This window comes from Corvus brachyrhynchos, unplaced genomic scaffold (assembly GCF_000691975.1).
Source record: "Corvus brachyrhynchos isolate BGI_N302 unplaced genomic scaffold, ASM69197v1 scaffold115, whole genome shotgun sequence".
Classification (NCBI taxonomy): Eukaryota; Metazoa; Chordata; class Aves; order Passeriformes; family Corvidae; genus Corvus; species Corvus brachyrhynchos.
In genome coordinates this window covers 9,100,338-9,112,880 of record NW_008239553.1, presented here as the reverse complement: position 1 = coordinate 9,112,880, position 12,543 = coordinate 9,100,338, and the positions used below count along the sequence as shown (strand labels likewise).

The window sequence follows — 12,543 nt, the reverse complement described above, 5'->3', positions numbered from 1 at the left end:
CAAGGGGTCGTTCTGTCTAACATTTCTTTTAACTAAAAAAAATTCTAGTTTGAACTTTTCCACTGGAGAGAGAAAAAAAAAAAAAAAAAAAAAAGCAAGCAAACAACCAGCTGATTTGCTTTTGGCTTCCCTGTTGAAGACCAGCAACTTGAAGGTATAATGAGTAATGACTTGACTGAACCAGCATTAAGAAAAGCTAAGCAACTTTACAATGTTCCCTCCTACACCCTTTTATTTACACTGGTTAAAAGATGCTAGGGAGAATGAGGAGTGGTGAGGGGTCTTTTGCTTGTATCTGGAGTAGGTGTATGAAGTGTTTGTTTCTTGTATGAGTAATCTAATTGGGTTTTCTTGTTTGGAGGATTGGAGATTTAAAGATTTATCTTGCACAGCTGAGAAATAATCAAAGACACTGTGGACGGCTTAGTGGTGGTAACTGAGCTTTCTTTGCTGTTGGCATTTAAATATATGCTGCTGGGATATATTAAATTGTTGATTCTGTGTGTATTACTTTATACCAGTCTTTGAATTGTGACTGCTCCCTCTTTCAGGTCTGATGTTTGAGAGGAAGAGGAGGGGTGGGATATCAGCTTCCAGTACATGCTTTGCTGTTCCTTACTCGTACTAGATGAGTCACATCCACGCCAAACCCAAAGCCAGTGGTTACTCTGTGGATTAGATGTGTCACTTCTGAATGAGGAGTTCCTGGATACTGTTTGTTGTGTGGATTAGGTAGCATCTGAACCTGTAAAAGCATTTAGACAGGTGCTATGAATAGGCTTTCCTTCAGAACATGATAAAGCTTGTTTCAGTCAATCAGAAAGGTCACTGCTCATGTTCTGTAACCTGCCATGTCCTCAAAACCATCAGCAATGCAGTCACGTTACTTGTAAATTGTACTTCTGAGTCTGCTGTGGCAGAAATAACAGCAAGTGTTCCAAGATAAGGAGAGATGAGTTTGAAAATGGTTTTAAAATCCAAATATTTCTGGTTGTTGACTTGCACTGGAATGCTGCACCTGCACCATTTTCCTTGTTAATTCAGATAAGCAGTGCTACAGAAGTGACCAATATTAGCAGTGATGAAGAGAGATTGTGATCAGAGCCCCACAGTCCTGGTTAGCTTGGGTGCTGTGCTGGAACCAGACTCCTGGGAAGAGGCAAATGTGGATGTGAGACAGAAAAAAGGGCAGTGATAAAAAACAAAAGATGTTAATAGTGAGACTGGTCTAAGGAAATGCAGGATACAGTTTTCCTGACCTCAGTGTCCACAGATACTGTCGTCTGAGTGATCAATCTCCTCTTTGCCACCAGATAGAGGCTATTATCCCCTTGTTCTCTATCCCCAGCCCTACCCTCTCCAAGACTCAGGTTTCTGAATGGTAAGACTGTAACAGTGTGTTCTTCCTTCAGGCTACGACTTCTGCCAAGTCCTCCAGTGGTTTGCTGAGAGGGTCGACCGAATCATCCTCCTTTTTGATGCCCATAAACTGGATATATCTGATGAGTTTTCAGAGGCTATTAAGTCATTCCGGGGCCAGGACGACAAGATTCGAGTGGTGCTTAATAAGGCTGACCAGGTGGACACACAGCAGCTGATGAGGGTCTATGGTGCACTCATGTGGTCCTTGGGAAAGGTGATTGACACGCCAGAGGTCCTGCGGGTCTACATTGGCTCCTTCTGGGCCCATCCTCTCCGAAACACAGACAACCGAAGACTCTTTGAAGCCGAGGCACAGGATCTTTTCAAGGATATCCAGAGTCTCCCACAGAAGGCTGCTGTGAGGAAGCTCAATGATCTCATTAAAAGGGCAAGACTTGCAAAGGTAAGAAAAGATAAGAAAATAAAATTGAATGAGCAGTCTCTGCTGCTCTTTCAGTGTGTCCTTTCTCACCCTTCCCAGTTTTTCTCTTGCCATAAACTGTGTCTTTTTAGCAAATGGATTGAATTGTAATTTTTTCAAGGAAAAGATAGCCATTTGGGGTGAAAGCTATTGGTAGCAGACAGGAATTCTAATTTCCTGTGCAGTTATCAGACAAAGTGCATTTGCCTTGAAACACATTTTAGTGTGAACTTCTAATCAAAAATGAAGAGGACTTGCAATTCCATTGGTATATGAGTAGTTGTTTGGGGATGTGTACAACTTCCTATGTTGGCTTATTTAACTTTCTGAATATGAAGATAGACTTCTGGGGGGTTTTTTTGGTGGGGTTTTTTTTTGAGTTTGAAGGGGGGAGTGGGAGGGGCTCTTTGGGAGTTTTTTGTGGTCTGAGCTTTAGGGCACCCTGTAGAAGTTGCTTCTTTGAAAATTCCAGTTAAAATCACAAAGATGTTGTGTTAAATGTTGCTCTGATCCCAGAGCAACCTCAGATCCAGTCTGTTTTGTAAGTGTTCACAGCATTTTGTTTTCATTTGTTACAATCATTTTGGCATTGAAGGAGTGTCAGTTGAATAATTTTTAGATATTTCTATGAAATGTAAAGTAAAAATGGATCTTTATCCATTCTGTAAATACAGAACTCAGTGCCCTTAGGGATACATTAGACAGTCACAAAGGGGAATAAACTGTTTATCTGCAGGAAAGCAGCAATGTAATCCAGTGTCGTCTTTCTGCCTTCCAAACTGATCTCAAAGTACTGACAGTCAAAAATCACTTTTTACAGCATTGCATGGGGGCTTTCTTTTATCCTCTTTTTCTGTGCTACCCTCTTCTTAATCTCTTCTAAAGCATTTACAGTAACTAGAAACAAACACAAACTCTTAACATGCTGTCAAATTTGGGCATTAGGCTTTTTTCTTTTTTTTCCTCATAAGTCCTGTGACTCACTATGCCATTTTGAAGATGGGGACTGTTCTTATCTACAAGAAACACATGTGCATACTGGCAGACCTTAGGCCACTTAGAATACACATGTGAAACTGTTAACGCTTGTGAATTATAAACATACTTTTCTGGGTTTGATAGAAGTATTATTTTAGACATAAGATCCATAAAATTACTTACAATTATTTATAAACTCTCTTAAAAATACCGTTATTGAATCCATTCTGTAATTTTGGAGAAAGACTCATATCTATACTCTTAGAAAATGTCATGGGTTTATGCTTCTTTATGCTCGAGTTTTTTTCTCCTCTATAGAAATGTAAATTTATTTGCAATTAAAATGCATACACTCTTTTTAGATACAAGGAAGTATTGTTGTGTGAAAGTTGTGAACTTAAGATGTGCACATAAAAACTGGTTACATCATCTCTCCTTTAAAAGCAAAGATTTTTTTTCCCAGTTTCCTTCTTAATAAGTAAGGAAATTAATGTGAAAGCAATTGCTGTGTGTAGATTGTGCAAGGTTTGTATAGAATGCTATAATACACATTTGTCATGGTTTGGTAGGTATTAAGTATTATACTTGCACCACACCGAAGCAATAACTTGTTTTACTGATGCTTTTTAATGGTAGTTTGTCTTCCCCCAGTCTTCAAAATTTCACCTGTTTATTGCTCAACATACCTAATTTTTAACTCCTTTTTTCTGTGTGTGTGAAAATTGTAACTTCTGTTTTGTGGACAGCTGCATTCTTTTTAAATGAACAAGGACCTGAGTTCTGTAAAGACATCCTGTTGTGGGGGTCATTTGTCTGCCATGGTCCTGGGTAGGTCAGAGCTTAGGACAGCAGTTTGATAACATCAAGTTGTGATAGCCATGCGTTACTTCTAAAAGAAGGCTGCCCTGGTGCCTTCCCTCTTGTGTGCAAAATGAGTATCAATGTCCACACAATGAGCTGGATAAGTGAACTGACCTCAGTTAGGAAGTGCAGCCACTGTTTCTGTTCAGGACCTGATCACTTGCTCTGTGGCCAAGCAAATCCTTTTGGTGGGGAAAGGTGATGGGAGAGTAGCAAGGGGGAAGAGATGAATGGTTCAGAATAAAGGCATAAGGAAGGTGGCGTGGGCAGGATGGATATTTTGATGGCAATGCAAGAACCAATGTTTTTAAAGACTTGTCATCCTAAATTAATGTCTTTCCTTATAAGCTGAAAAGGCTTTACTTCTCTCCCTAAGGCTTCACAAGGCAGCCATGGCATGCTGTTCCTATTGGAACTGGCTGCTCTGTCATCTGCATGGGTGGCTGCATATAGACTACAGGTACTCACTTTTCAGTGAGTAAATAGGTAGGAATGCAATGTCACTTCAAATACATAGCCCTGCCACTTAGCATACTTAGATTACTGGAGGAATTATCCCATTGATTCCCACAGTGGTTGGTGAGGCAAATGAGTTACAAATCATATGGATGGACCAGTATGGCTGGAGCTCTGTGTATTGTGTCAGGACGTGGGCTTGGGGTCTTGCTTTTTCTCTTGCTGTTGATACTCATAGAATGCTGTACCAGGCTTCTCCTTAAAAATGCAAGGGTGCATCTGTATTTCTACGAAATGTGTTTCCTTTCTCTCTGCCCCTCAAAGGAATGCTGAAAGCAGCAAAAGCTAATAATAACTAACTGATACCTAACTGTTCGTGTAAACACAAAGTTCCAGAAACAGTAGTTGATAATATCTTTTCCTTAGGGAAACATATTTCTGTTTCTTTTATGACCTAGGTGAGGAACACTGCTGTTAAGTGTCAATAAACAGTAGTTTTGATTCCAGTTTTGCTTCTTTTCAGGTTCATGCTTATATCATCAGCTATCTGAAAAAAGAGATGCCCTCTGTATTTGGAAAAGAGAGCAAGAAGAAAGAACTGATCAACAAATTGCCAGAGATCTACATCCAGCTGCAAAGGGAATACCATATCTCAGCAGGTGACTTCCCTGAAGTCAAGAAAATGCAGGTAAGATGTTAGCTTACCATTCCACTGAAATAACTTTGTAACAGGATTGCCAAATTGGACAAGGTAGAACAGAGTATCTCAGTGTTATAGCTTAGGGTCTTCAGCAATAGAGCAGTTGAAGTGACAGTCATGTCTGATATGAGATTAGAGTGACTTGGAAGTGGTACAGACCAAACCAAAAAAAAGGGTAACTTGCTTAGTGTGCATTCACTGATACAGGACTACATAAAGAATATGAAAATAAGGAATAAGGAATCTGACCTTCTGTCCTTTTAGTCAGTACTTGGTCCCTTATGGCAGATAGTACTAAAGGCTTTGTGCAAATAAAATAGCAGTGAGCACTCACAGGTTAAGGGGCTTCTTGTTTTGAATCCTAAATGTGGTTATATTTATCATTTTTGTAATGGGATCAAATATTTGTGTAGGTGAAGATATTCTTATTCATAAGAATATTCATTTTTACTCTACTCTGTTCCTCTTTCTAATGGTACTGTTAGCTGGTGAGTAATAAAGGCAATGTGTTACTTGAAAAGTCCAGCTTAAAACCTATTGCTTCTGAAAATAGCCTTTTGCTTCTTTCCTGTCCTGTTAAGATTATATTCTGTGAAGGAGAGAGAGAGAAGTTCTTGGTTTATACTCACAACTAACTTTTAAATACCTTTTGTCTCTTCCTCTTTTGGACTTTCTGCAGTGTTTCAACCAATTTTCTGTCACTTTCTTGCCTGTTTATTTCTGTTCTCTGATTTGAGATGAGTTGTTTAGAAAGTATCCTAGGGAAAAGCAACTAATATTGTGTTAGCAGTGATTTCAACTTTATTACTCAAGCCTCAATTGGCAATTTTTGGATCTCAGGTCATAGGCTTCTTGGGTGGCCTCTGAATTAGAGGATAATTCAGCTTGGAAGCTGAAGAACAAGAGATCAGGCGCGTGCAGTTTTCTCTGACCGTGGACTAGTCATGAGTGGGATGGAGGATGTTTTCCAGACGTATCGTTCTGGCAGTATATGTGGTACACTTGAATGGCTAATCACCAGGAGTGATGATTGGCTGGTTAGCTATAGGAAGGCACAAGTTTCTTTCGTGAACTGAAATATTTAACTTGGGAATCAACTATTGGCATGAGATAGCAAATCACAGATGAAGCACAAGATGTATTTTAGCTAAGTTTTCACAGACAGGATTGTTGGAAAGGTTTAATGAGTTAGGCTTTGAAAGGGGACTTTGTGGTAAAAGCTGTCTCTTCCTTCCCTTGCTGCTTTTGTTTGGGATGCAAAATGAGAGAATGAGAGATTTGAATATTGAACCAAAATTTGAATGAAACTCTTCCAAACTTATAGTGCATGTCAGTTAAGCCTCAGCAGCAGATGGCAGCAAATATGTACAGGAGAAATCAGTCACTTCTGTAATGAGGAGCAAAATTGTGTGAAAACAAAATTGTGCCAAAACAGATAGCAAGTTGACCTTTGCTTCCTGAGACTTATTGCACAACATATTCTGATCAGGTGCTGTAAATCAGGTGGTTGTGTATAAATGTCACCTGAACAGAGTTGCTGCTTGACTGTTTTTACCCCATGGTCCAGGTTTGGGTTCATGTCATTATTATTTTGATATGTATAGGAGCAGCTCCTTCATCTATCCAGTGATAAATGGGATTTGTTAAAGCAGTTTAACATCAGGTTACGGAAGGTGGGAAGTGGTAGTGGTGGTGATGTTTGAACAGTTTCCACTGTAACTTTTTCTTCCTGGCAAGCATTTTGCATGTAGAAATAATGTAATAACTGCCTAAAGCATTTTTAATTTTTGAATGCTGTGGTGTAGAACATGCTTGGGCTTGTGTTGGAATAGTGCATATCACCTAGGTAAACATCTCACTGAGGTTAGTAGGATGAAAACTGCACAAATTCTGCAGGGACCATCTGACTTCATGAGTTCTGGCAGCACTGCTATAAAACACAGCATTTCTTCATTGGTAAAGGACACCTCTTCCTGACCTAACCACCACCAAGAAGTTTATAGAATCAGATCAGTCCGCAAACATTTGATTTTATTTTTAACTTTAAACACTTGCACAAGTGCTAGCAGGACTGAGGACTTACTTGTATGCTTTCTTTGACATTTGGAAGAAAATCATCAAATGGAAGGTTGCTGGGTAACACTCATCAGCTGCTGTGGTTTAATCCACTGCATTTTGAAAATTGTATTGTAAATGTAATTTAATAGTCAAACTCATACACTGTTGCAAAATTGTCTTAGTGTGTTTGATCAAATATATTGGTTGTATGGTACATATGTGTCCCTTTTGTTCCTCCTTCAAGAGGAGTTTCAGCTATAGAAACAGCTTGAAAAGATATTTATTTCAATTCAATTATTGCTTGATTATTTTAATTTGAAGCCCATTCTTTAAACTTTTCAATGTATTGGAATAGTTTTTAACTGCTGTCACTGCGTCATTCACAGGAGCTGTTGGAGAATTGTGACTTCACTAAATTTCATTCTTTGAAACCAAAGCTAATTGAAGCTGTGGATAACATGCTGGCCAACAAAATTGCCTCCCTGATGAACCTGATCAGCCAGGAAGAGAGCAACATGCCCACAGAGATGGTACATGGTGGAGCATTTGATGGCACCATGGCAGGACCTTTTGGCCATGGATATGGGGAAGGTGCTAAGGAAGGAGCTGATGAAGAGGAATGGGTTGTTGCCAAAGATAAACCTGCTTATGATGAGATTTTCTACACTCTGTCACCAATCAATGGCAAAATATCTGGGATTAGTGCAAAGAAGGAGATGGTGACTTCTAAACTACCCAATAGCGTCTTGGGGAAGATCTGGAAGCTTGCAGACTGTGATGGCGATGGGATGTTGGATGATGAAGAGTTTGCATTAGCAAAACATCTCATCAAGATTAAACTGGATGGATATGAACTGCCTGGCACGCTACCTTCCCACCTGGTGCCACCATCTCACAGGAAACCTTTCCAGACAGCAGAATGAACAATAAAAGGAGAAGAATGAGGGTTTTGAAAATCCCACAGGAAGTGTGTTGAAAATACCAAAATTGGAAATGAAGCTTAGATCCTTAAACCTTACAGCACATTTCACGCAAGCTACTGAAGTTGTAAGCATGGCAGCAGGGAAACATTCGTGTAGCTGTCCCTGCTGACCTTCACTCAGACATGCTTATCACAAGTGCCTTATAATAGCTGTCATAAGGTGAAAATGTTTTTGTAGTCCTGTGTCTGTGTCTCACTGCCTTTACAACCATAAAGCAGAAAAGACCATGCATAAAAATTGCTGACCTTCACCAGACCTAAATACTCATCAACCCCAAGCTTCTCCAAACTATTCTAAATAGCACACTGAAGCTCAAAATGTTAAATTCACCTGCCTACGCAAGGAATATTTAGATGCTAAAAATGTACTTAAGCCATTGAGTGAATGTCAGCATCTCTATAGACTAAGAAAAGGCTGATATAAAAGGAAATTTTATTTTTGTTCTTTTTATTATGTAATTGGAGTTAGAGTGATGAGGAGAGTCATGTAAGTGCTCAGAATATGAGCAAACTTGTTTTAAAACTTAAGATTCTAGCTATAACTGCAAAATACTAAAATTATTTTTTCAATCTGTTATTGTGTCTTATCTGAAGAACAGCTTCTTCAGTTTTACACAGCACTGTATATTCAGTATTATCATTAGAAGAACTGAGATCTCCTTTGTTCCTTGAATTTAGTTTTCTTTGTGGTTTAAGCTTAGCTTCTCTGCAGACAATGAGTTCCTGAATGGTTCAGAGTGACAGCAGAATGGTTTCTTGAGCTAAAAAAAACATGTTTGCATTGAAATTAAGCCTCACTTTCTGTTCATAAAAGGTGTATTGCTCAAAATCAACCTCTTCAAAGCACATCAAATTGTTTTGGGATATTTTTATTGCTATTTAATTTCTATTTACAGCTAATTATGCAGTTATGTCTGTGTATTTTTTAATATATAATATATTTAAGAGAAGTTTTTAACTCTTCCTTTTGCCAACATGTAGCTGACAACCACAAAAGAGAGATTCAGTTCCCATGGTGGCAGAATTGAAGGATGGGGAGGCTAACAGGAACTGTTACATTGACTAATAAGTGATAGACTCATCCCTCCAAATATTACTCCTTTATTGAAAACAATCCTTGAAAAGAATGGATGCTTAACAAACATTTATTTTCCAACAACACACAATCAAAGTTGACCCTACTGTCTGCTTACAACTGATTTTTATCAGTACCTTAAAAGAAGGCAAGTTTTTGGCCCTGTGAACTTGAGTCTTTCAGGGAGGGCCAGTTCTTCCTAAAATCAAATTTGGTAGTCAGTTCTGGTCTATGTGTATGAGCAGGAATTGACTTGTATTGCATTTGTAAGAGGATATACCCTACACATCAAAGGTACTGTAGTTTTGAGCACTTTTTTGTTAAGTCTCAGTAAGTGGCAGCAGTAGTGCCTTCTGAGACAGAGCAAGCCAAAGAGTGCTTTAACGTCCTTGCAATGGGGGTGGGGAGGGAAATAATTTGGATATTGTCTCCCAGTTAAGGTTTTAGTCACACTTCTGTCTTCGGTTCTGTGGGTGATCTAAGAAAAGCCTCAGCTTCTTTTTTCAAATCATATATTTGTAGGTTGTCAGGTTTAATACTTCACATCTTTCTGGACCTCTCATCTTTCTGTATCTGTTCTATTCTGAGGTGCGATTTCCATGAACTTTGTCAGGGCTCTTCCATGGGAAAACTGTGATGCTATTTTAAGTAATGGCAGAACACCACCTTTACCTTGCCAGGTTTCTGGACCTGTATCAAGGACGTCCTGGCATAGCTAAATTGTTCTGAGGACTTGATTTTTTTTTTTTTTTTTAATTCTTAGGTATTTTTCCTATCATTCAAGCACACCAGCTTCATTTCTGTTAGACCTAAATTAGGAGCCAAATTAACCTTAGTGCACCTCTGTGCACTTTAGTAGAGCTGTGAAACTTGACCCTGAGTCTACCTGTGTGACTGTACATCTGCAGAGTAACTATTTTCTATGTAATTTATTTTTGATTGAACAAAAAGTAGTCTATAGACATTGCAGGTGTTAAGGAAAAGAAAAAAGGCTGCAGAAGTAGTAATGTGTGTTTGTGGGTAGTGTCTGCAGTCAGCACCACTTTATACACTACTGACCAGCTTAGTACTAGTGACTAGCTTAATCAGGAAAGCCACCAGGAGAAAGAATGCTACTGTAGTGTAGGCAAAGCTGAGAGGATCTGGGAAGCTGCTGATCTTCTGACTCTGCCTTACCTTGCTGTGCAGCAGCATAGGGCTACAGAGGTGGACTGTAGCTTCCAGGGGTGATGCTCCAGACATACTGGAGCCATGTGATCCCATGCCATTAGAAATATCCCCCTTCAGTGAGAAGAGCAGGATAGTTTTGGTGGTTTTATTTTTCTAGTTTTATTGATAGTAAAGTGCAGAACACAGCCTTTTCCTCAGTCTCTGTGACAGTATGTTAACTCGGTCTTAAGGCAGACAAATTGAAATGCATCATTTTGATAAATTAAAATATTTTGTCTAGGTGGGATTGTAGCATTTTGCTTTGTGTTCCAGTAGAATTTGGAAGATGAGTGCATGAAGCATGTATAGCAGTAGAGGTGGATTTTCTCTGGCTGTCTGGAGGAATAGAAGTGTTTCATGGTTGGCATCCACAGCTAAATAAATGTATTTCTAGGTATGTGGTACAGTGAACTAGCATCACAGTTAGATGATAGGAATAAAGTACATTTCATATGAACTTTAAACAGCAGCTTCTTGCACAACTAAACTGATGGAGCGGGTTGATGTTGCCCAGGGAAGGGGATCTCTTCTCACTGCATCCTCACAGGTCCATGGACCTCCCCCATTTGCCTTGCTGGCTGTCTGCAAGCCCACTCAGTTAGTTACACCAGCCACACACAACTGTTTGGATGATGTTCTGTGGAGTTAGTGAATCCATGTGCTAAAAGCATGAGAAGTGAGCAGGATTGCCTTCTCTCATGATAGTATGCTCTAAGTAGTTATTGGTAACAGCAGCCTGAGGTAATCTTTGGTGTTCAGTTTGTTACTAATATCAGCTGAAGAGAGGTGGAGATGTTGGATTTATTGAATGTTTTATGCCTAGGATGCTAATAACATTTTCTGCAAGATCGTTCAAAGCTGTCTGTAATTTATCCTGTGAAATCTGTGCCCACTGATGTAGCCTACTGTCTTAAACTAAAGTAGAAACTGCTGCTTTTTATCTTTTCTCCAGCTATTCCACAACACAGTTTTAGTTGGCAACTCTAGTTCTGTTCCTTCAGAAATTATGAGGTTTTGTTGTAGATTGGAGCAGAAAATGTGGGGCTACCACTCATAATCACAATACAGGACACCAAGAGACTTAAAGCTGTGACAGCTTGAAACTGGAGAGTTCATGAAGACTTTTAAGTCAGAGTGAGGTCCCAGTTGTTAGTTGGGTATGGTGTGGATTTGTGTGGAACCTGGTCTCAAAGCAGCAAGTATCTGGTCCCTGGCTTTCAACATTGTTTATTGCCAGCTCTTGAAATGCACCCTCTTTTTCTTTTTGTCACTTCCTTCCCTTCACAATGTGCACTCATTTTGATGGCTCTTTATATTGATGGATCTCAAGCAGAGTTTGAAGTGTATGGTTTGATGGATATGTGTAACTTAGCACTGAGAGAATGAACTTGAACTTCTTTTTCTATTTCACATGCTCATATTTTCTAATATTTTTGTTAAATACTGTTTTCATTTCAAAGGCACTCTGATTTTTGAGGAAAGGCTTGATCTGTGCAGTGTGCTTCAGTTTGGCCAACTAGGCAAACAAAGTTGTAAGTTCATTATTGTTGCACTTTTATTACACAGTGAATTCTTTGCAGATACTGTAATATATTTTAATATGCTTTGTAATCATTTTTAGAAAGCAGTGATAAAAATTGCTGATTTAATAAACTAATATTGAACTACCTGAGATTTTGGTTTGTTTGCTTCTTTCTGGAAGATAATCTTTCAGTGACTCAAATTTTGTAATCCTGCCTACTTAAGGTCCATAGGCAGAGTAGCTATTTGGCAAGCTGCTGATTTTCCCACCTCAGTTTGTGTCCATAATAGGTTCTGGCTATTTCTTTTCTGTGCGCTTGAACTTCTTGCTGAAATTACCACTTGTGGCAGGGCTTGGTTCCAGAATTAAATTTATCTGTAAAGAATTAAAAAAAACTTGCACAAACCTCCAGCACCTCTCTGTAATTAGCATGTTATAGCACAATGTAATTTTGGAGCTTCCTAAATGTGGAAGTTTTGTAAAGTCCAAGTGTGGAAAATAAATCTAAAACTTCCTGTGTGGATTGAAAGTTTGAAACTTGAACTGAGAGGTGGTACTGTTAACTTCAGTGGGGGTGCTAACCTTGAAATGTAAGAGTAGATTAAATAGCACCTTAGCAGAAAGCACTTTGATGTGTTTGTCCCAAACAATCAAAAGACATCTTCCACACCATGCTGCCAACTACCTGAGAATAACCAATTGTATCAATAGAACATTCATTGTTACACTGTGTTTAAATGATTTCCTCGTGCCCCTCTCTTTCTCCTCTATGCACACATCTTACTCGAGGCATTTCCAAAGATCCGTGTGTGCCATCAGGATGCTACAGTTTAGCTATTGCTCCTGCTGTGGTCAAATG

General features: G+C 39.1%; 1 protein-coding gene across 1 annotated transcript in view; it reads left to right on the top strand.

Moving 5' to 3' along the window:
• Window positions 1-11,834, top strand: part of EHD4 (EH domain containing 4) — a 22,306-nt gene extending 10,472 nt beyond the window's left edge. Inside the window, exons 3-5 of the mRNA XM_017742191.1 lie at window positions 1,413-1,825; window positions 4,662-4,826; window positions 7,283-11,834. Coding sequence (XP_017597680.1) covers window positions 1,413-1,825; window positions 4,662-4,826; window positions 7,283-7,819 — 1,115 coding nt within the window. The 3' untranslated portion in view covers window positions 7,820-11,834. The remainder of the gene's footprint in view (window positions 1-1,412; window positions 1,826-4,661; window positions 4,827-7,282) is intronic.
• The last annotated feature ends 709 nt before the right edge of the window (window positions 11,835-12,543 follow it).